The sequence below is a fragment of the Adiantum capillus-veneris genome, chromosome 4, assembly GCF_014529385.1.
Source record: "Adiantum capillus-veneris isolate H3 chromosome 4, ASM1452938v2, whole genome shotgun sequence".
Classification (NCBI taxonomy): Eukaryota; Viridiplantae; Streptophyta; class Polypodiopsida; order Polypodiales; family Pteridaceae; genus Adiantum; species Adiantum capillus-veneris.
In genome coordinates, this window is record NC_140934.1 from 123,393,292 (window position 1) to 123,417,169 (window position 23,878).

General features: G+C 45.3%; 1 protein-coding gene across 3 annotated transcripts; it reads left to right on the forward strand.

The window, feature by feature from the left end:
• On the forward strand, window positions 1–20,668 carry LOC147459931 (putative leucine-rich repeat receptor-like protein kinase At5g49770). Of its 3 annotated transcripts, none has more exons than XM_086511095.1 (20): window positions 1–151; window positions 238–360; window positions 1,421–1,550; window positions 2,130–2,201; window positions 2,278–2,352; window positions 2,442–2,513; window positions 2,898–3,065; window positions 3,971–4,045; window positions 4,126–4,197; window positions 4,271–4,342; window positions 15,924–15,992; window positions 16,088–16,162; window positions 16,250–16,324; window positions 16,406–16,537; window positions 16,851–17,326; window positions 17,436–17,585; window positions 18,352–18,494; window positions 18,577–18,796; window positions 19,084–19,319; window positions 19,440–20,667. In XM_086511095.1, exons 4-20 carry the CDS (start codon window positions 2,137–2,139, stop codon window positions 19,917–19,919), a joined length of 2,655 nt encoding a protein of 884 aa, XP_086367221.1. In that variant the 5' UTR covers window positions 1–151; window positions 238–360; window positions 1,421–1,550; window positions 2,130–2,136; the 3' UTR covers window positions 19,920–20,667. The 3 variants fall into 3 exon arrangements, with proteins under 3 accessions (XP_086367221.1, XP_086367220.1, XP_086367222.1); XM_086511096.1 differs by lacking the exons at window positions 1–151; window positions 238–360 and adding exons at window positions 467–603; window positions 693–876; XM_086511094.1 differs by lacking the exons at window positions 1–151; window positions 238–360 and adding an exon at window positions 371–603 and having other exon boundaries at window positions 19,440–20,668.
• The last annotated feature ends 3,210 nt before the right edge of the window (window positions 20,669–23,878 follow it).

Consider the following 23,878-nt stretch of genomic DNA (forward strand, 5'->3'; position numbering starts at 1 on the left):
CTAGTGGGCCGTGACTTCTCTCGTGCAGCCAATTTGAATGTCTTGAGCTTGTTGCTGATGGGGGCGGCCTACTGTAAGTTGAAAGGTTCTCCGGTTGCTAATTAAGAACAATTCTTCCAACTCCATATCTAAGCAGACAGAGAATCCTTTTGTAAGCGCTTTCTCTCTCTCTCTCCTTTTGTCGTTTTCTAGTATAGGCTTAGTATAAGCTCGTGGGCCGTGACTTCTCTCGTGCAGCCAATTTGAATGTCTTGAGCTTGTTGCTGATGGGGGCGGCCTACTGTAAGTTGAAAGGTTCTCCGGTTGCTAATTAAGAACAATTCTTCCAACTCCATATCTAAGCAGACAGAGAATCCTTTTGTAAGCGCTCTCTCTCTCTCACACTCTCTCTCTCTCTCTCTCTCTCTCTCTCTCACACACACACACACACACACACACACACACACATATTAGATCGGAGTATGAGGTCGCCCTTTTGCCCGAGAGGACAATTCCATGGAAGGCCCCAGCAACGTTGCTGCACATCCACCATATTGAGTGGCTGTCTGGTGCTGCTATTATTTACTCCCATCAGTTCAAAAGCGGTTACCCTCCAGCAAGATGGTACACTTCTTTCTTTCAGCTTGCTTATATAGTATCTACAGAAAAGGTGTAGTGGAGTTTTCAGGGGTCTTGATAAGGCTGGATTGCAGAAGGAGATGGTCCTCCCCATAGTGGAAAGGATGGTGGGTATATACCTAGCTACTGGTAACTGGGGACAACAGAATCCCCCCTTCATGGGAGGAGGCGGTCCAACTTCCCCACTAGGTGCTTGGCGCTCATGATGTTGAACATTTTAGTAGAAAACAAGGAAAAAGAGCCCATTTTGCCACATTGGTAACTACTTGCATCCCAACTTCATCTTCTTTTCAATGCATCAACTACGTGTGACTGCGTGGCTATGCATATGTGAAGGGGCTTGGATGATAAACCTGACCTAGTAATGTTAGACTGTCCCCAGTCAATGATGGATTTGGGGCGGTATAACCTTGCGCGCTTAGAATTCATCTAACCTATGTGATGCTAGGGACTTGGAGTGGGTTGGGCATATAGCGTGCGGAGGTGTGACTCAAGACCAACGATAAACTTAACCGAGCCAAGCCATGATGGCAGAGGAGACCCAAGTTGGTTACGAGACCCTAGCCCGGTGATAGGTTTGAGTAGTGGTGTGAGTCAATGACAAGAGCATGGACCTGAGGCATGTTCTGCAAGGGCATTCAGACCATGGACCCAAGGCTTGTGAAGACATTATGTGTGCTTGTAGCACTGCAATGCACGATAAATCCGTACTGCACGTCAGTCTCAGCAAGTGTAGTCTATGACAGTTTTGAGAGTGTTAATTGGAGCACGAGTCATTTAATAGTTGTCTTTTATGATGCAGTTGTGGCCTTAAACGGTCTATACAAGGATTGGCTGGGGAATCCTCAAGTTTGGGATTTAAGCACGGATCCTTGTGAAGACCAGTGGCTTGGAATCAAGTGTGACGATAGCCAGACACGCGTCACTCAGATGTAAGTCATATACCAGCCCAGTCATATGCTTGCCTGCTGGCTTTACCATGCAAGTTTCTCCTTTGTGTAGAAGAATCATGCTTGCTCACTTTGTCTAAAAGCTTGTGTTCTTGTGTAATCCACAAGTTGTTTGCACTTGTTGGCTTCCTGTATGGCTTTGCATTTACTCACAAGGCTTTAGTCCTCTTTTGGATCTTCTATGCTTAGCATGAATTCTGCATATTTATAAACAAGCCGTGTGTGTAATCCACAAGTCATTTGCGCTTGGACATCCCACATCTGACTTGCCTCCGAGCTTTTGGAGTTTGCATTTTTTAATTTTGGAGTTTTGCATGAGCAACAGAAAGCTGTAGACAAGCCGTATTTGTCTATTTGGCAAGCTGATTTTGCTTGTGGATTGCAGACACAGCTTGGCTACAGCCCTGAAAGTTGATAGATATAACAGCTGTTTGCTAACAAGATTTTTGGAGTCTGATATTAAAGCACCGTGTGCTACTATTCAGGCCGCCATCATGCATTATGAAATTCTATGTTTGCGATTTTGCTTCAAGCTGACCTGTTGATATTTGGTCTTTCTAGACTGCTTATGAATCAAGGCTTGGCTGGAACCCTTTCTACATCACTTGGAAATCTCACATCCCTCACTGACATGTACGGTTGTGACATAAATAGTCTGCTGAATATCATCCTACGGTGGTTAACAGCATTAAATGTGGGAATGAAACAGGGACATCACATCGAACCCCATGTTGGGAGGACCTCTACCTGCTGAGATAAGAAATTTAATACATCTTGAGAGATTGTAAGCTCACAAACATGACCTGTTTGTGTGCCTGAAGTGCTTGAATTGAGTGGGCACCAGTTGATGTTCTTGTTCTGTTGATTTTGCAGTTTTGTACAATTTTGCAACTTCTCTGGGACGATCCCGTCTGAAATTGGGAATATGGTCAGTTTAAAGTACTTGTGAGTAACGCTTCTATTCTATGGTTTTGTTAGCATTTCAATATTGAGGTGGCTAAGAGTCTTTAAGCATTGGTTCTAGAACAAATACTCAAGACATTTCAAGATTTTTATGTGGAGAAAAGGGATGCTTTTCCACTTTTTTCCCCCACATCATCCAACATCATTAGCTTCCCCTCAGGAGGCAGCGTATTCTTAGCTAGGTGCAGTTGGGGTTGGCAGGAATGAGCATGTGTAGTAGCTCATGATGTCTTAACGATCCACAAGGCGGTTATCACAGTAGAATTTGTCAACAATCTCTGGGTGAAAATTGCATACCTATTTTGATATGCAATCGAAGTGACTAGTGCAAAAAGAGAGGTCTTGATAATGGGTCTTTCTTTTCAGGGGATTGTCACAAAACAATTTTACAGGACCTTTGCCTGCCACAGTAGGGCTTCTGAAAAACTTGAATTGGCTTGATGTATCAAATAACAATTTGAGTGGACCACTACCTGTTTCATCCACAAGTGGCATCGGCAGTGGACTGGATAATCTCACCAATGCTCAGCACTGGTAAGTTCTGATTATGTTACTATGACTTGTGTGTTTATTAAAGGAGGCTCTTCTGAATAGAGAGATCGGAGCACACTGTAGTGTGAGTCAAAATTGAAGAGAGATGAACTGCCTATTTTTGGTGCTTTGAGTCTGTGGGATGCAGGTTGAGGGCTTTGAATTAGAAAGAATGTATGCGGAAAGTATATTACATGTTGAGCATCCTGCCTAGCTAACAGCCCCCGCACATGTGTAGCTCCCTTAAGCCTGTGTCCTGCAGCAATGTTATTCATTTAAGCACGTAATCTGCAGGAGAAGAAAAGGCTCTGGGAACTTGCCTTGCTGCATCCTGCTCATTAGAATGTGTTTAAGCCCGTGTGCACTGCTTCAATGTTGTTCACATGAGAATGTAGTCTTCAGGGCTCCATTTGTGTTCCTCATTGTTGAGCTTGTCATCATCGAGGTGGAGGGCCCTTGGGCAGTGCTTCACACTCCTTCGAGCATCGAGACACTCACCTGGTAGCTGGTGGCCTTGGAAGCTGTACTTTGTAAAAGGTCCAACAGGTTGCAGCACACACCTTCCATGTGTGAGATTACAAGAAGTCCTTGATCGTTTTCTCATGTGGGAAAAGAGTTCTTGCTCATAAGAGTGCCAACATTCTACTGCTTAGGGGGGATGGCATACCTAGCTAGATGCGCCTAAGGGGAGGGGCTTTCAGACCCTGGGCCGAAAATTTCCTTCTCCCAACTGCATCCAGCTAGGTTTGCGGTCCCTGCCTTATAGTAACTCATGATATTGTCCTAAACCCATTTGTAGGGAACTTTCTGTGGGTGTGATCGAATTGGAAACATTATTGTGAGATTGAGTTTACTACAAGTTTTTGTGCAAGCCGGTTGTTTCATTTCCACTTTATTTGTTTCTTCAGGCATTTGCAAAATAATGAATTTTCAGGGCCCATTCCACCTTCGTTATTTGTTCAAGGCATGCAACTACTACACCTGTAAGTTTTGAGCTTAAAGTCCATTTGTTCTCGACTTCACACCTGTAGGGCATTGACAATTATCTTGTGTCTTTAAGCAGAATGCTAAGAAATAACAAGTTTACTGGAAGCATTCCGCCAACTATAGAAAATCTGGTCCACCTACAGATCTTGTGAGTATTTTGTAAGGGCACTATCACAAGCTTTACATGCTTTTCATTTTTTTTGAAATGGAGCTCTTTACAGATGCTTGGATGATAATGCTCTGAGTGGTACAGTCCCCTCTGCAATCAGCTCATTATCAAACCTTTCAACATTGTAAGTGCTACATGGTGCTATATTGGCAACTTGGGAGTTTTGGTTTAAGAGAGCGGGCGAACACACACACACACACACACACACACACACACACACAGAGAGAGAGAGAGAGAGAGAGAGAGAGAGAGAGAGAGAGAGAGAGAGAGAGAGAGAGAGAGAGAGAGAGAGAGAAAAGAAAAGAAAGAAAGAAAGATTTTTAACGTCTATGTCAGGCCGAAATCGGCCTATGAGACAAATCAAATGTACATGGTGTGTATGTCATCCGTCTATCGGAAAGACAAATGAAACAAAACTGATACAAAACTGAACTGAATGTAGGTAGTGGAGTATCTGAGGAGGGATGGAGCTCTATCTCTAGGGGTATATGCATGTCTATATGCTCAAGGTAGTACAATCATGAGAATGCATCAAGCTATCTAGCTCCATCCTGTACTAATGGGGGGATGTAATATGTGGTACATGGGCGGGTCTGGTGCCAAGGCTACCCGGATGAAAGTTGTCGGGTCGGCCCTTATCTGAGCCACTCGCTCCTCAGTGGCACGGCGCTCCCGGGCTCGGATCTCCTCGATCTGTCGGTGGTGGGAGCTCGCGCCCCTATAGCCTGTGACTCGTGGTCGTCGTCTAGCTCGGTTCACCTCCGCCTGTGGGAGTGTCACTCCCCTCTGAGTGTTTGGTGAGGGAGGGGCGGAAATCCTCTGAACGAAGTCTGTGAGCTGCGACTGTCTCCCCTCTGTTTGTGTAGCTGTGTGTGGCTGTAGTAGTGTGTCCCGAAGGCTCTGTATCTCTAGTAAGAAACGTCCGAGCTGTCTCTGATCTCGAGATTCCATGATCTCTCGGAGAGTGGGCTGTCTTCTGAATAAGGCCTCATACCTGCCTCTGATCTCAGTGTATGCTTTGCATCTACATACAAAGTGCTCCTCACTCTCCACCTCCTCTGTGCAGGCTCTGCAGATTCGCTCCTCCCTGGGAACACCAGTATGTCTCCCGATCTCAATCTCTAACCTGTGTGAAGCCACTCTCAGCTGACCAATCGCCACCCGTGAGCTATGTGGCATATATGTGTCCATGTAGCGTGGTCTCTGTATGAACCCCCCAGACAATATGGTGAGAAACTGGTCTCTGTAATCTGACATCCTCGTCCCCAAGCCAGGTGCCTCCCAGACTCTCCTAGTGTATAGCTGCCACAGATCCTGTCTCAATACCAAGTTCCTCTCACTGCGAGAGAGGTGAACATATGGTGAGTGGGGGTCATACTGGAATGGTGGTAGGCTCTCCATGTCAAGACCGTGTCCCTCAAACCATGCTCTGACCTGTGAGTACCATGCTCTCTCATGCCCATTCTCTGATAGCTGTATAGCTGCCTCAAATGCTCTACGGGTAAGTCTGTCAGGAGGTAGCTCTCTCATCCTCTGGATGAAGCAAACTGTCTGGAATAGTGCCTCTACAACCATAGGTGGTGTGGCGAGCTCGGCTCTAATAATGTCATGTGGCACTGTCTTCTTGCTGCGGAGCAAGCGTGAGATCATACATACCTGTGGTCTCTCAAGCTGTGTCCACTGGTCAGCTGTCAATCCTGGTGCCCATACTGCCGCCGAGTACATCAAGGCCGGGGTGACTAAGGTGTCGAAAAGCCACCCCTTCGTGCGGGGCTCCTGAAAGTGTGCTTGGTGGCATCTCCGCTCTAGCATGGCCAGAGCTGCATATCCTCGGGTGAGCCTGTCAACAGCAGCCTGCCTCATAGTGAAGGGTCCTGGTAGGCTGGTGAATGTGATGCCAAGGTAGACATAGGAGGTGACTACATCAACCTGTCCTCCTGCTGCTGTGAAGGTGGCGGCGCTCCTCACTGCACTGGATGTGTGAAAGATCATAACCTTGGTTTTGCCAAGGTTCACAGTCAACCCCCTGTGTGTGCTGAATTCGTCCAAGGCCTCAAGATGGCGTTGCAAGCCCTCGGGTGACTCTGAAATCAACACAATATCATCAGCATATAACATGATGTGGACCGGAGTACCTGCCAAGTCGCTCCCCTCTCCCCCTGCTTGCAGTATGTAGTCGGAGATCTCGTCGATGTAGAGCCCAAAGAGTGTCGGGGAGAGTGGGCATCATTGCTTAACACCAATGGTGCCAGCAATGGTCTCTGAAAAACCGCCTGGGCAACGAACCCGACCCGTCACCCTCTCATAGAGAGCATATATGGCCCAAATCATCTCTGTTGGTACCCCAATGCTGTGAAGGCGCTGGAAGAGTCTCTCGCGTGGGACTGTGTCAAAGGCCTTGCGGAAGTCCACAAAGCAGCAGTAAAGCCTCTTCTTCCGCGCCTTTGCCCCATCAATGAGGCAGCGCAGAACGAAGATGTGGTCAGTGGTGGAGAAAGCTCGTCTGAAACCTGCCTGGCCTGGAGCTCGTAAACCCTCGATCTCTGCGTAGCAGCTGAGCTGTGCCTCAAGTACTGCTCCATATAGCTTGGCCATCGTGTGGCCAATCATGATAGTCCTGTAGTTCCCTGGGTCCAGGGTGTCGCCAGATTTGTGGATAGGCACTATGGTGTGCTATGTCCACTCCTCTGGGAAGCCCTCCCCTATAGCCCGGTTGAAGACATGTGCAATCAACGGGGCTATAGTGGAGGCCGCATAAATGATGTGCTCACTCTGTAATCCAGTATGGTCAGCTGATCGTCTGTGTTGCATGCGGCGTATGGCCCTCTCTACCATCGCTGCTGTAAAGAAGGAGGAGCACGTGGGGCGTGGCTCGTGTGGCTGTGGGATAGGAGGCTGCCCTGGCACCTCATAAAGTCGCTCTGCATAATCATGCCATATCTGTGGATCCTCAATAGTTGTAGTCGGACGTGGCTCGCGCAGGGTGCGCCATGCCGTCGCGCTATCCATGCTCATGAATAGGCGGTATAGCTCAAGCTCCTGTGCCTCTTCGAATGCTCGCCGCTTTTGGCGTGTCAGCGTATTCATATGCCGTCTGGCCTCTCTCTCTGTGATGTCTCCTAAGGCTCCCCGTGCACGGAGGCGTCGGTATAGCTCTCTGCACTCATCATCATACCAGCGGTTCTGAGGCATAGTCCCGGGGGGGGGAGTGCGTCCTGTGTGAGTGGTGTGTGGAAAAGAGCTAATAGCTGAAGTGTGGAGAACGGAAGAGATATGTGATGTGAGAACTGAGAGTGGTGTGGATGGGTGGAGGAGGCATAGGCCATGTTCGACCTTGGCCGAGTAAAGAGAGGCTAGCTCATGTGTGAAATGGATGGTGGTGTGTGGAGTGTGTGCTGTGGAGCTGTGTGGGATGGTATCTCCGGTGATGGAGAAAGAGAGGTATGTGTGGTCGGCTCCGATGGGTATGGGTGGAATGGTGAAGGATGTGATAAGGTGTGTAGCCTCCCTGGGTCCCAGAATATAGTCGACTGTACTCCCCCCTCCTTCTGCAACTCCATGTGGCATACAAGTCAAGCCCCCTGAGGTGGGCCACTGGACCATCCTGTTATAAATAACGAGACGGTGCTGGGAGCCAAGTCGAAGTAGATGTCGTCCGTAGGCTGTGACTGGAGCTCTGTCTGCTGTATCTCTCATAGTAGCCTCCTCATCTAGAGTGTGCAGTGCCTCTGGGTCCTCATGGTCATATGCCTCACACTGCTCACTGCGTGTACGAGCATTGAAGTCTCCCATAAGGAAGACTTCACCCAGTGTGGAGTACTCCATAATCTCCTCCGTGAGGCATGCGTACGGTGACTCCTGCTCAATAGGGGCGAATCTGGAGCCTGTGGGAGCAAAGTAGCAAAGGGCAATGTAGACGATCCTGTCTCGTGAGAGCTCGAGGCGAATCCACATGTAGCGGGCCTGTGGGTCCCGGGCAACAATCTGTAGTCTGCTGTGAAGCCCCTGTCTAAAGAGTATGGCCACTCCTCCTGAGCCGCGAGTGGTGTGCTGGCGCATACATCCTCGATGTAGAGACTCCCACTGGAATCCATGTATCCGTGGTAACCCTCTCTCCGGGCTCTCGTGTGTCTCTGTAAGTAGAATGATGTCTCGACCTCTCATCACCTCCTCAAGTCTCTCTGGGTGTGTCCATAGGTCTCCATTGCAATTCCAAACCGTGACATGAATCTCCTCGTGTGTCCCACAGGCCGTGAGTCCCTATGCGATGGTCTTGCCATCAATGATAACCCTACCATCTCGATATACTGCCTTCTTCCCTTCTTTGCGGGCTTGGTGGACTCGAGGCATGCACGCGCGACGGTGATCTTGTTGCATCTTTGTGAGGTCATCATCAAGATAAATCGGGGGGCCTTCTATCCCTCTCAAGATGACCCTCTTTCGGAGGAAGGAAGTTCGAGACTCGGAGGCGAATTGGAGGATGAGAGCTCTCTTCTTTGGATCTTTGCTGGCTCTCCAAACTTTGGAGAAAGGGATCTCTTCTTCCTTGTATCCCACTTTCTTGCATAAAGCTTTCCCATCGCTCTCGGGTGTAGACCCTTCTTCTTCTTTGATGCCGGTCACTCGCACATTGAGACGGCGAGCTTGTCGCATCTTCTCCTCTTCGATGGTTGTGTGTACGATGAGTACCTCATCTTTTTGGGCTTCCTCTCTTGCTACCTTCTTGATGTTCTTTTTGACCACTTCGACCCATCCTTCTTTGGTGGCCTCTAATTTGTCCTCAATGCTTGCGGTGAGGGCTTTGGTGATCTCCTCCTTGAGGGCTTCCTTAGCCTCCTCTTTAATCTCTCCTTCCTCGGGGGTGAGGGATGTGATGGAAGCATGAAGGAGATCGATTTGTGCCTTCATCTCTTCTTGCTCTTTCCTCCATCTCTCCCTCTCCTTCTCGTTCTTCCGTTCCCTTCTCTCCTTCTCCTCTTTGAGATTTTGGATTTCCGCTCTCATGTCCTCCTTCTCTTCGTTCCATAGCTTGATGAAGGTGGCTTTCTCCTCCTTCCATATCTCTCTCTCCATCCGCCATTCTTTCATGTCCTCCTCCAGTTGTGCAAGCCTCTTGTTCGTGAGCATGAAGGACGTTGTCTTCGTTGTCGGTGTCGGCGTCTTGATGATGGGGGAAGACATGGTTGTCTTCGTAGCTACCCTCTCTTCATATTGTGAAGAAGAGGGGAGAAGGGGAAGAGAGCACTCAACGTGTGTGTATGTGTGTATGTGTGTAGTGTGTGTGTGGGTATGTATCCGTGTGTGTGTGTGTGTGAGAGAGAGAGAGAGATGGCTGCGGGTACGGCAATAAGCAAGACGGTCAGAGAGCAGGGGGCAGCGGGCAGGGGATGGGGATGGGGTGTGTGTGTTCAGTGGATGGGCTGGAGGTAGCGCGCTGGCCGTCTTGGCGTGCAGGGAGCAGCGCACAGGGGAGGGGCAGCGTGCAGGAGGGAGCAGCGCACAGGGGTGGGGCAGCGCGCAGGGGAGGCAGCGCGCAGGGGAGGGGTGCGCACAGGAGGGAGCAGCGCACAGAGAGAGAGAGAGAGAGAGAGAGAGAGAGAGAGAGAGAGAGAGAGAGAGAGAGAGAGAGAGAGAGAGAGAGAGAGAGAGAGAGAGAATGAAATGAAATGAAATGTTATATTAAACGTCTTCAAAAGGCCAGAATTACCTATGAGACCAAACTGATACAAAAGTGGTGAATCTGTTACAATATCTGGGTACCTTAGTACTAAAGTACTAAGTGTGAAAAGTGTGAAAGAGTGAAAATAAATGTGAAAAACTAAATACAAAGTAGTAAATAGACTTCTTAGGAGCATTCTAGGTGTCTGGCTAGAATGCTTCTAATCCTTTGTTGTAGTCTCCTCCGATGGAGTGTGCTTCTGCATCTTGGTTGTGGTCGTCTCGATTTCCTAAGCTCAGTCGCTCTGTCAATTAGGGTGCCTTTGGTATGAATATTGGTACTCCTTTGTGCTGGCTGTTGGCCTCTTGTTTCTCCGTCCACTCCTGCTTCTCTCGATCCGAAGAAATCTGTGATCTGCCTCTGAGGCTGTAGTGCTCTTTGTCTTCTCATTAGATTATCCCTGTGCCGATGTAGTTCCAGTAGGTACAAGCCTAAGCATCTTTGATCTTGGTATTGCATGATTCTATCTAGAGGTCCAAAGCCTTCTTTAAAGAGGCAATGAAAACGCCCCCGTATCTCATAGTAAACTGTGCAATGGCATATATAGTGTAATTCTGTCTCCAGCTCCATTCCGCATAACTTGCAAATTCTGCTCTCAGGTGGGATTCCCCTAAATCTGCCAAATTCAATTTCCAGCTGGTGTGAGGATGTACGAATCTAACCAATAGCACATCTCAAACCATGAGACAGGTGGGTATCCATGTAGCTCGGGCGAATCACAAAACCATCTTCAGATAGCTGTAGGAAGTTTTCTTTGTAGTCGGCCATCTTCGTGCCCAATTCTTGTGTAGGGTCTACCCATGTCCTCTTAGTGTCCAACTGTATAAGATCCTGGCGGATGATTTTATTAATCTCCGTTCGTGTGATTGCCAGTGATGGAGCCTCAAGAGAGTATTGGAAGGGGGGTAATCTTTCCATACTGAACCCATGTCTCTGAAACCACGAGGACAGTTGCGCATACCAGCATGATGTATCTCCTTTCATTGCTAATTGTCGAGAGGATTTGAGGGCCAATCTAGTATATCGGCAATTATTTGTATCCCATAAACCATGTATAAAGGACAGTGATCTGGTAAGAGCTTCAATTTCTATCGGAGGGGCAGCTAGTTCCGCTCAGGTAATCGCGTGTGGTACGGAAGCCTTGGCTCTAATCATTCGGGAAATCATAGATACCAAAGGTCTCTCCATTGACTTCCAATTATCCTGATCCATAAAAGGTCCCCAAATCTAGACCCCATAAAGCATAGCCGAAGCCACCACAGTATCAAAGAGCGAATGTGAACACATCCTCTCCAACCCTCCCAAGGCCGCAAAGGCTTTGGACAATCTAGCATCCGCTGCTTTCTTAAGAGTAAACTTCGGTCCTGTAAATACCACACCAAGGTATGTGTACGCATCTGTGTACTCTACTGTATCCTGGCCATATGCAAATGTAGGTGCCGATCTCCTAACCCACTGCGGTGTGGTGTTAAACACCATAACTTTGGTTTTACCCAAATTTATCGACAGTCCGCTGTCCTCCGCGAATTTATGTAATGCATCTAACTGCCTCTGCATTCTATCTGGTGATTCTGCTATCAGTACAATATCATCTGCATACAACAACAAAGGGATCCATGACCCTGCAAGTTGAGCACCTCTGTCACCCTCTCTATCAATGTAATCTGATACCTCATCTATATACATACCAAATAAAGTAGGGGACAGTGGGCATCCCTGCTTTATTCCAACAGTGGAATGAACAATGTCGGAATCCCCTTCTGGAGTACGTACATACCCCATTACTGACCCGTATAAAGCCATGATCCCCCATATAATCTCTTTGGGGACTCCTAACTCTTGCATCCTGCGCATCAATCTGGCCCTTGGTACTGTATCAAAAGCTTTTCGAAAATCCACAAAGCAACAATACATCCTTCTCCTGCTTGCTCTTCCTTCATCAATAATGGCTCTAAGCGTAAGAATATGATCTAAAGTGGAATAGCCCCTCCTGAATCCAGCTTGTCCTTATGCCCTCATTCTCTGCCCATCTACTCAATTTTTGTTCCAGAATGGACGCGTACAATCGGGTCAATGTGTGACCTACCATAATGGTACGGTAGTTGCCGGGTATTATAGGATCCCCTGACTTGAAAATAGATATGATAGTAGATAATTTCCAAGATTCAGGTAATCCTTCACACATGACCCGATTAAACAGACGAGCAAGGACTTCTGAAAGTAGATCCCTTGCATGGATCAGATGTTCTGCTACTAAACCCTCATGATCATATGCTCTTCTTGTCTTCATCTTATCAATGGCTTTTTCCACCATTTCCGTGGTAAAGAAAGTACTAGTAGCAGGGCATGGCTCTAGCGGATCTGGTAATGGAGGCTGTCCAGATACCATATATAATGATGTTACATATTGACCCTAGATCTCAGGAGAAGTAATCGTCGGAGGCGAGGCCTCATGTGAGTCCTGACTCAAGAAGAGCTGATATAAATCCTTCTCCAGTTTGGCTATAAATGCCCTTTTCTTGCGACGTACTATACACCGAAGAGCAATCCGAGACTGCTTATATGTGATGATCCCAAGTGTAAGCTCTTTCTGGACCTGGGTTCTCGTCTCTCTGCATTCCTTGTCGTACCGACTGTTTTGAGGCATGTTCCCAGATCCTCTCTTCTGATCAGGCTGAGTATGTGGGTATGCCTCTTGTGCTGCTCCATGTAGTATCTCTGTTAGCTGAGAAGTAATCTCCTCTACAATATATACTGGCTCGGCTGCCCACATCCTATTATAGATCTTTTCCACATAGACTGAATCAGTCTCTGGCATGAAAGTATATCTTGTGTGTGTGTCTTCTTCCTTTGTACTTGAGAGGCATTGTATTGGAAGGAGATTGATAAGGTCAAGAGAGCATGATCCACTGCAATCCCGTCTGGGTCCCACCTTAAAGTCCTCGATACTAGAAATAAAGCTTGGTGAAGTCATGACATAATCCACTGTACTGGCCCCATGCCTGTGCGGGAGGCATGTGAATCCCCCAGATAAACGGAAATTCTCTAGACCATTAAGTATGGTCAAACCATGTGTAGTTGCCATTTCCATGAGATGTCTCCCATATTCAGTGTGTTCTTTATCCTGTGAGTTTCTAGTAAGCCCCTCCTGTGATAAATCCACTTCTCTGCGCATTTCCTCAGAAGTATCATAGAATACTGCTTGAGAGTTGGCCGTTCTGGCATTAAAGTCTCCTAAGAGAACGATGTCTCCATCTCTAGAGAACTCCCATATGTCATTATTCAATATGGAGAAAGGGGACTATCCTTTAGGTGAGGAGTAGACTGATGTACTTGGAGGGAAGTAGCATATAGCGATATATAGAAATCTACCTGTCTCGGCTCTCATTCTCACCCACATATACCTTGCTTGTTCATCTTTTCTAATAATCTGTAGTAGTGGTTTCAGCTCCTCTTTAAATAAGACTACTGCTACTCCTAAACCCCGGCTACCTCGCAGAGATCTCTTGTCTGGTCGACCAGCTGTTTCCCATAAATACCCCTTCACATGTGGCATAAGCTGTCCCGGTATCTGGTGTCTCTGAGTAGAAAACTATGTCTCTGTCCCTAAAGCTGTCTTCAAAGGCACTTACATCTAGCCTGTATGATCCATTACAATTCCATGCCGCTATCTGGAGCGTCGCCCCATAGATCTCGCACTGTCATGATGAGCGCTTTTCCAGAACCACTACTTTCCCTCCTCTATAAAAGGCGATTTTCCCCTTTTCTCTTGCTACCCTGATCTCTGGCATCAACTCTTGCATGTGTGCCACTTGTGCCAATGTAAGGTCATCTCCCAGGAAAATACTGGTTTTCTTAAGAGTTGGCCTCTTCGGGAAGCGGAGAATAAGTGCCCTATCCTTTACGTTTCCCTTCTCGTCGATTCCTTTCTTGCCCACTCTCCATGCACTTGTGTGAGTAGGCTCTGTGATGCCCATGCGTTGTAGCAGTTCCCTCACTTCTTCGTCTACATTCTCTTTGTCTTTGACTCTTGTGACCCGCACATGCAGAGCCCGATTCTTCCTTTTCTGCTCTTCCTCAATGGTCATATTAATAATGGTGGAGGTAGGTGTGGTCTCAGGCATCTGGGCCTTCCCTTTCTTGGCATCCTCAATCCATTTCTCTGCTTCATCAACCTTTTCTTGTGTCTTAACAAGACGTTCCGCCCATGAAGATGCCGTTTACGATTTCTGTTCATCTCCTTCCCGTAGAGCTTCATCTGATCCTTCATGTCCTCGAGCTCCTTCAGCACCGAAGGTTGGTCGTCTCCCTTCTCCTTAGTTGCAGATTTGCAAGCCGCAAGTTCTCCTTTTAGCTCCTCGATTATTGCATCTTTTTCCCCCATGTGCTTTTCCATATTTGTTCTCCATGCTTCAAAACTTGCTACTGCCTCATCGAGTTTCTTTTGCATAACGCATTCTGTTACATTTACTTTGGCCTTGATTAGGTTTCGTAATTCCGTTTTCACGATCTGAATTTCCTCATTCTGTACCCCCTGGATCTCTCTCCTTAGTTCTCTCATCATGTCTCCATACATGGAGTTCCTGTAGCTCTCAGCGTTCGCGTGCATTTCCTTCCTGATGTCATCCCTCATATAGTTTAGCTCTGATTTGAGCATCACCTGGACCTTCTCCATCAGTAGCTCATCATGTATCCCGGAGGTTTTCCCAACTCGTAAGGATCCTGGTGATAGTACAATATCTCTGTTTCTCCGTTTGGAAGTAGCCGTCGTTTTTTTTGGGAGAGAGAGAGAGAGAGAGAGAGAGAGAGAGAGAGAGAGAGAGAGAGAGAGAGAGAGAGAGAGAGAGAGAGAGAGAGAGAGAAATGAAATGAAATGAAATGTTATATTAACGTCTTCAAAAGGCCAAAATGACCTATGAGACCAATCAGTTACAAAATAGTGAATCTAATACCATGTCTGGGTACAAAAGAACTAGAAAAGAACTAGAAGTGGAACAAAATACTACTACTACTACTACAATCTAAAACTACGTGGGTGTAGCAGCTGATACAATAGGTACCCGGTAAACTGGATGTAACAGTGTGTGAAACAAAGATGGAGGAAATGGTGAGGATCCATCCTCATCTGCACTCTGAATGTCGAGAGAGTATGGCTCGAATCTTCTGTTGTAGTCTCCGTCGATGTTGTGTAGCTCCTCTCCTCAGTCGCGGTCGTCTGTATCTCTGTAGCTCCAATGCTCGGTCGATGAGAGTGCCAGTAGTGGTCGAATGAGTGTGGGACGAGCTCTGCAGAGAGAGAGAGAGAGAGAGAGAGAGAGAGAGAGAGAGAGAGAGAGAGAGAGAGAGAGAGAGAGAAATGAAATTAAATGATATATTAACTTTTACAAAAGGCCAAAATGACCTATGAGACCAAACTGATTACAATGGTGAGTCTAGTACCAAGTCTGGGTACAAACAAAGAAAACTACAAACTAAATACTGAGATAGGAGTGCTACCGACTCCTATGGGTGGCTGGTAAGCTAAGCAATGGTATAATGCCACAAAGGTACAAAGTGGGGATAAGTGTCACCATGATACAATATAGCAGTAGCATGAAGCCTATCCTGATCGACACTTGGGTTGTGCTAGAATCTTGTGGATCCTCTACCGCAATCTCTGTCGGTGCTGCATGGCTCCCCTCCTCATTCGTGATCGTCTCAATCTCCCCAACTCTATGGCTCGATCAATGAGAGTACCACTGGTGTGTGTATGGGTGGGAGCCGAGCTCTGTGGTAGAGAGAGAGAGAGAGAGAGAGAGAGAGAGAGAGAGAGAGAGAGAGAGAGAGAGAGAGAGAGAGAGAGAGAGAGAGAGAGAGAGAGAGAGATGCCCATGGATGTGCACACACTTTTCTGGAGTCTGAAAGGGTGCTTTGGGGAAATGTTTATGATGATATGACATTCATGTATGTATCATGAGCTGGAATTTGGCTTTTGTGATTGTAACAGGGAGGTGAATAACAACAATCTGAATGGTCAGCTACCTGACCTCTCCAGCAACATGTATCTGCAAATGCTGTAAGAGATGCTTCCTTCAAAAACACAAAGTATGTTTTATTGTGAAGTTTTAGTGAGATGGTCTGTCCTTATGAATTGGGTTTTCATCTCTGCAGGATTGCTGGCCACAACCCATTTGACACTGCAGAAATTCCAAGCTGGATCATCAACATGCGCAATATATACCTCCTGTTGAGAATTGCTCTAATACTCTTTGTGCTATTCTGTCTTTGCTTAGACTGCTCAATTGAGGAAATTCTTGTCTTTGTAATTGGTAGGTCATTGGATGCTGCCAACCTGACAGGAAGCATACCTGCTGAGATCTTTGGATTCAGCTCTTTCTTATCCAATGTGTAAGGTTTCTTGTAGATGTGCTTTGCTGTATTTGTTGTGCCATTGAGAAGCTCTATGAGATTTTGTGATCATATTGACAGGAGTCTTGGATCAAATTATTTAAATGGCACATTGAATTTGACAGAAGCAAATCCATCATCTCTTCTCTTTGTCAATCTCTCAGACAATGACATCATTGCACTTGAGAAAGGGAATTACACGCAAAAGCTGTTGTAAGTGCCTTGCTCTTTGTTATATCCCTTGATATTAGAGAATAAGGGATTTCGGCAACTGTTTGCACAAGATGTTTTGGACAATTCTTATGTGGGGAAGGGGGTAGGGGTCTGCCCTACATCTCCAGCACATGGGTTCGGTGCTGCTGGGGGTAGGGGTCTTCCAGTCCCCAATGTGGGAATCCTGTCCACAAGTGTGCTTAGCTGGGTGTGAGGTTACTTTTTCATGGTAGCTCATGCTGTTGATGTAAATCCACTGTTTGTCATAAACTGGTAGTTGCACAGATTACTAACCTGGAGTTGGATTTATCAGGATGAATGGAAACCCTTACTGTGAAATGGATTCATCTGCATGCAACCCAACCCAAGTTGGAACACTAGAAGCTCCTGCGATGGGGACGGAATGTACAAATGATTGTGATCCTGAGTATGCAATCAACAAAAAAGATTCTAGTAGCTGCCAATGTGCTTATCCGGTTGTCAGCACATGCAATTTCCCTGCATCCAGATATCCTACCTTATCAAATTTTGTCTCCGAAATGGAGCACATAATTGCAGCTGGTCTAAATGGTAGTCAGTACCTTGAAGGAATCCTGATTCAGGACACTCAAGTGGTTGTGGATGTGTCTTCCGCTAATGAGATTAGAATTTCTGTATTCCCACCTAGTAACATGACAGCATGGCCTTCAAGAAATGTCACAGTTATATCGTATGCCATTAAAAACCGAGACATTGATTTTGATCCAATTGGCGCCGTCTTATGCGAGTATACAGGGACTTATTGGAAACGTAAGTCTAAGCTGTATCATGCAATCACCAAGATAAGCAACCAAGATTTTTCATATCCTTTTCCTCTTCAGCATAGGTTTTAACTTGCTATACTTTGTTGATGCAACAGTTCAGGTAGTCACAAGACTAAGCAGAGGTGCCATAGTTGGCCTTGTTATTGGAGCAGTGGTTTTGGCTATTGTGATTTTTGTGCTGGTCCTCTATGCTATGAGGATAAAGAAGCGAGCATTAAAGGCGGAAAAACTAAACAAGCCCTTTGGTAATGTATTAAAAAACTTTTTCAGTTTTGAGTCGTATGCAGTTGCAGTAATATAAGTCGGTGTATAAAATTGAGAGGCACCCACATGGGACACATAAACATGACACTTTTTTCTACAGACGTACTTTCCAGCTTGCCATTGTGTAAGCATTTGAGAATTTTACCACACTCAATTCTCCACTAGTGCAATGGAAAAAAAGCATCATTATTTTGGCCTAAGAGTATAAGTGTCAAAACATTGTGTAGTTTCTACGATACCATGTGAACCAGCTCTGAACGGTCACTTTTGTGCTTTTCACTACTATCTGGCATATGTGTTTGCTTACCACAGTCAATGTCACCCTTGGCAAGGCAATCACTGTAGTATGAGCTACCACGGTAGGCCATAGTAACAGGGAATGGCCGTTTTCAGGACTCTGTTCCCCGTTCCCATTCTAAGTTCCGGTTCAGAATCCCTGTTCCGTGTTTCAAACGTGAGTACTCGAAACAGGGAATGGCATTTTGTGGCAGTTGCCGTTCCGCGTTCCCGTTCCGGTTTACCGTTCCTGGTAACTATGCGGTAGGCACGTGGTGCAGGCTTGCATGTGCATGATCTTGTCACTGTGCGCATTATCAATTTGCACCAAATAGTAAGCCAATGGGTGCAGATGAATCTTGGAGTCATCCAACTTTTTATTATTATTGCTGTTTGTGATATCAGACATAAATTACTTTCGGCAGGGCCATTTATGAAATCTGAGGCCTTTCCTTTTTCCTATTTTTCCAGCTGCTTGGATTGGGACTGGGCAAGGACTTTCTGTACATGTTCCTCATTTAAAAGGTGCACGTTGGTTTTCTTTGGGTGAAATAAGGTCTTGTACAAACAATTTCAGTCAGAGCAATGAGATCGGGGAAGGAGGATATGGGAAGGTATGCTTTCTTGTTGATCGTTTGTGTACTATGTTGCTCATATGTAAGCTGCTGATTTCGGAGATCTCTTTGAATTAAGCAGGTGTACAAAGGCTTTCTTTCATCAGGAGAGCGAGTTGCCATAAAGAGAGCACATGCCCACTTGTTGCAAGGCACTGCCGAGTTCAAAACTGAGATAGAGCTGCTTTCTAGAGTACATCACATAAACCTGGTTGGCTTGCTTGGATTTTGCTTCGAGGAAAGGGAGCAAATACTTGTGTACGAGTACATGCCAAATGGGACTTTAACGGACTGCTTATCAGGTATCTTTTTCTGTGAAGAGTACGTAGGTTAAAGACTGTCCTTTGCCCTAGCTGCAGATCGACCACTTATGGTAGTTTCGTTGATTGCTACGCCCCCTAGACGGGGCAATATGAGTCATCACATTGTAATGAGTTTGCTTAGTATCCATGTGCACGGCATAATATCTTGTGATGGTCTGCCCTGCCTCATACACGGTGAGCCTCTTTTGTGGGTGCTGTGACGCACCCCAGAGGTGTGGTACATGTTTTGTTTGAGTCCAATGTTTTAATTTCCATCTATTTTCTAGGTCGAACTGGGCTGAGGATGGACTGGAGCAGAAGAATTGAGATCCTTCTAGGTTCCGCAAGGGGCATTGCCTACCTTCACACTGAAGCTAATCCACCAATAATCCATGGAGATATCAAGTCCTGTAACATACTCCTAGATGAGAAGTTGGTGGCAAAGGTTGCAGATTTTGGGCTCTCTGAGCTTCTGTTGGATGGAAGACTTTCTGTTGAGACTGCTCAAGTAAAGGGAACTTTGGTAAGAGCCTTCTCCACACGTTGACGTTGCATTAAATTGATGTTAATTTTTAGCATATCAGCTACACTGCGTGATTGCGTCGTCATCTGCAATACCCTGCTGGTTTTCATGCACTTGCAGGGATACTTAGACCCAGATTACTACATGACCAATCAGCTCACGAGCAAGAGTGATGTGTATAGTTTTGGTGTAGTGCTATTTGAGGTGATCACAGGCAGGCTTCCAATCGAGGGAGGCAAATGTGTTGCTCGTCAGGTGGCGAAGCTCCATGGGGCAACTGGTATTGACGGTGTAGTGCAGGAATGGGTCGATCCACACCTTGATGAGTACCCCCGCAAGGGGTTGGGATGGCTTCTCGAGATAGCACTGAATTGTATGAAAGATGACCCACAAGAGAGGCTCTCCATGGCTGAGGTAGTGAAGGAGCTGGAGGTTTTAAGTGGTCCTCCATCAGAGATGGCCAAGAGTCTGTCAATCAACATGTACAAGAATCGGTCCGAACGGGACGACCAGGCATTGATACAAGAGAAGTATGGGTCTTCTTCCTTTGAGTACAGTGGGAGTTACATAGGCATCTCTACACCTTTGGAACCCAAATGAGATCACTATCAAGAAGCAGAGGAAGCCTTTTACACTCCGTATTCTGCAAGGGTTTGAAGGACTAACAATTGCTGAGTCACAGCCTGGTTTTCAGTGCAACACGATCATGAGGCATGGTTTGAAGTGTTTGTAAGCTCTTTTGAAATGGTGATGGACAACATGAGGAGCAGTTCTGCCGCGACAAGCACGGATTACCACCATAGATCTTCGGTAGGCATAACAAGATCTTTGCAATCAAAAGCACCAAGTGCATATTCCTCCTAGAACTAGAGTACCATATCCCATTTACACCTACAGTGGAGCAGAGTCTTGATATTCGAGGGAAGCTAGAAGAGTAGTGAGAGCACATTCCTCTTGGAACAAAGAAGTGCATTTGCTAGATTGTGCTTTCAAGATGAAGAAAGCATCTCCAACACCTCTGAACTGGAAAATAATGTGTCATATACCAACTGTAACATAACGTATCATATACCAGTAACTCGGATATAAAACAACTTGTGCAACCCATTGTCTGAAGCTAGGACAATAATACACCCTGAACAATTTGTGCATCCTATTTTGGGCTGCAATTCGAAGTGACATTCCATACTTTCCCTAGACAACCTAGGAAATATACAAATGTACCATACAGTAAGAGCTCCAAATTGTTGAACAGGATTTTAGTCGAAGATGTTATTCTTTTAAAATTCAGCAAATGGCGTCTAATGAAACCAGTCCAATGTAATGTTGTGCTTCCAATGGAAAGGGTGCTGGGTTAAAAAGCATAAGATGAATTGAATTGTATGACTTCATATGATCACTCCCTATAGGATTCATTGAGGATTACTGTATGGTTATACATGAGGGCAAGGGAGGAGGGTTACATTTTACAAAGGATGGTCCCGTGTATAGGAGTTCGAAAAGGGCATTTCATGCACCCGTAACGCCCCTTGATTATAACTATTGAACCCCCGAGGCTCCCGGGTGTTCCGTGGAGGGTCCAAAAGTCTCCTACAAGTCCTTGAGCGAGAGCAATTGGGGACTCTAGCTAAGAGCAGTATTATAAACATAATGTTACCATAGATTGCATCAACATTTCAGAAGGATTTGTACGAGTAGGTCCCCACGATTTTGGAATAGTAAAAACTCCTTTCAAACATTTAAAATGCAAATGTGAAGGGTAAGAGTGAGGAAATGAAAAGCCTCTTGAAAGTAGAAAGTCGAAATATTTTTGTATTTTGCTTGCAACTCATTGTTTTTCTTTCAACCTCTCCCTAGAGTTTGCTTGCACTATGTATCTTTACTTTGTTTTTTTGAAGCTATTAGGACATATAGCAGAGGATCTCTACCATTTATAACCTTGTGATCCTTTACATGTTTGATTAGTGAGCTACTTTGTACTTTTCAAAGTCCAACACAATCTCAAACTTCACATCGCATGAGTAATGATGTCACTTGTGTAATTGGAAGAAGTTTGAGCTTGACAACCTTTTTAGAGCTAGACTCAGAGCTACTAGGCAAAAAATCTGAGTATTAGATGATGAGCTGGGCAAGTCTAGTCAAGAGTTTAGAGCTTCAAATACTAGATAACCAAATGATATAAAACCGTATGATATATAATCAGACAAGGTGGAATCAGATAAGTTTGGCACCAAACTTGAGATGAATGGAACTCATGATCAGATCAGAACATAGTAATTGAAAGGAATTCAATGAATGAACAATTTCACATTACACAAGCACTATATGAGACATAATGCAAAATGTATTCAGATTACAAATGGAGATAAATACTTCACGTTTAGATTCAAGGCTCAATGATACATTGGATGGAAGACTCGTGAAATGATGGCTTGGGATCATGTTATAGTTCAAGGCAATACAAATGTTACGATTGGCTTACTATAGCTTCTCCTAAGCTCTTCTAACAGTGGTAAAGAGCAATGAAGAGTGAATTTTCTAAGAGGGTCATAAGGTCCCAAAATGAGATTAGTGGGTCCTATTTATAGGCATCACCAATGGGGTTTTGACTAACTGTTCCACCAACGTATAGTATGGAATTGCTTCCACACCTTCGTATGGAACTATCTATTCCCCTCATCTACATTCCTCTTCTCCTTTCTTGAATTTTGGTATATCCAATATTTTAGATGATAAAGGCCTTACCATTTCCTTTTGCTCTTCCTCTTGTTTGGTGCTTTCTTGACATCAGACCTTTGAATTGCACTAGGTGGTGTTTGAGTGAACAAGTGGATAGGCACAAGTTTACTGATTGGTTCCAGATTGTCTGGTAACCATTTGATTCTAAGAAGTCTTGGCGGCTGCATTATCTTTCATAATCAATCTGTAATGGCGTCTTGCTCAAGTTGCTCCTTTCTTCTCTTCTTCATAGGGAGTACATTGATGGTACTTATTTGTGTTAGAGTCATATATGGTCTTCTTACCCTTCGCCAATTTGGCTCTCGCCATTTTGTGGCAGATGGAGGCAGTTGTCATTGCATCCATCTAGATCTGGCTGATTCACCTTGATTTTGGGATCGAATATAATTTCAATCATCTGTTTGTATTGTGGCTCATGGCTAGCTATGTTGGGTAGCTCATTTTCTAGAATCTTTGATGCTTGGATTGCAGATGTAGGAGATCTTTCATATTTTTGACGAGCTTCCTCAACTGGTCTTTCCACTGGCCCATCATATCTTTGAAGTTGGCCAGGTCTTCTTTGAGTTCAGAGACTGTGTATTTCTTTTCAGTGGTGTCGAGCACTCTACCCAGAAAGCATTAGTGTGCTCATTCCATTCACATACCTAGTCCACAAGCTCAACATAAGCCATCTTATCTGTAGGCTCATTGTATATAGAGAGAGGGTTGGGTTTGCATAGGCAAGGCACACATTAACACTAGAGAATCTGGCACTAGTTCAATGTAGCGCATTACTATCTCATCCTCAATGAACATCATTTCTCTAGTGATTCTAACCAAATGAAAAAATCGTTTGAGAGATTGTTCCGGCCAATTCCCTGGTAACATATATGCCTTTGGAATCATGTACTCCATGATCCTATTCACCAGTAGTTGTATGACATTTGGACGTTCTGGTAGATAGCATTCTGGAACGTATCAACTTTCCACTTAGCTACCATTTGTTTAGCTCCCATATAGAGCATTTCAAACCTCTGCGAATCCAAATAAGCATCTTCTATCATTCAAATAGCCCAATATCTAAATTTTCTTTTCTCTCCTTAGCCGCTTGTTCAAACTCAAAGATTGGTTAGAAAACAAGGACTTAGGGTGGGTTTCTGAATCCTTCTCTATTTCAACAATGTTCCCCTTATCCAAACATGCAACCTATCATACATACCATGCCTTAAACAAATGTTGGGTTTTAACTTTGCTAGTTTGGGCTACCACACTATTGCATTCAAAAAAAACTATTGACCTCTTTATCTCTTGACACTTTGGGCTTCTTATGGTGAGAGAACGCAAAGACATTTGCAATTAGAGTAGAGCTAAGTTGTAGTTCATCCTCGCTAATGGTAGCAGTGGATGCCTCTACATCAAAGGTGTGCACCAATTGCTAAATGATATGTTGCTATGGGGATCTTATAACAATTCCTTATCTTCATCCATAAACACATACTTGCCAATTTCTTGATAGGATATGATTAATGTAGCTTCTTTTATGGCAGGCTTGATAGCCTTGAAGCCCTTTGTCTTGCCCATGGTAGGGGTGTGAGGGGTACCTTGTCATAAAATCTAACATCTAACTAACCCAAATGATTTTCTTATATGAACTGAGTATTTAATGTGGGAGATAAATGGGAATAAGAGTTAGAATATAGACATGTGCTTTTAGATTTGTCTTCGCACAGGACCAAAGGCAATGGGTCCAAATGGGAGATGGTCTAGCAGAGAGCAATGCCAGCTAATGAAGCAAAGACCTTAGGGTTAGCTTCATTAAAGAACTCCAAAGGTTAATGCTA

Coding starts and splice junctions, on each gene's coding strand:
- LOC147459931 (XM_086511094.1), top strand. CDS start 462: ATGAGGTCGCCCTTTTGCCCGAGAGGACAATTCCATGGAAGGCCCCAG. Junction 4,046..4,125: donor GGCATGCAACTACTACACCT/GTAAGTTTTGAG, acceptor GTCTTTAAGCAG/AATGCTAAGAAATAACAAGT. Junction 15,993..16,087: donor AACATGTATCTGCAAATGCT/GTAAGAGATGCT, acceptor TCATCTCTGCAG/GATTGCTGGCCACAACCCAT.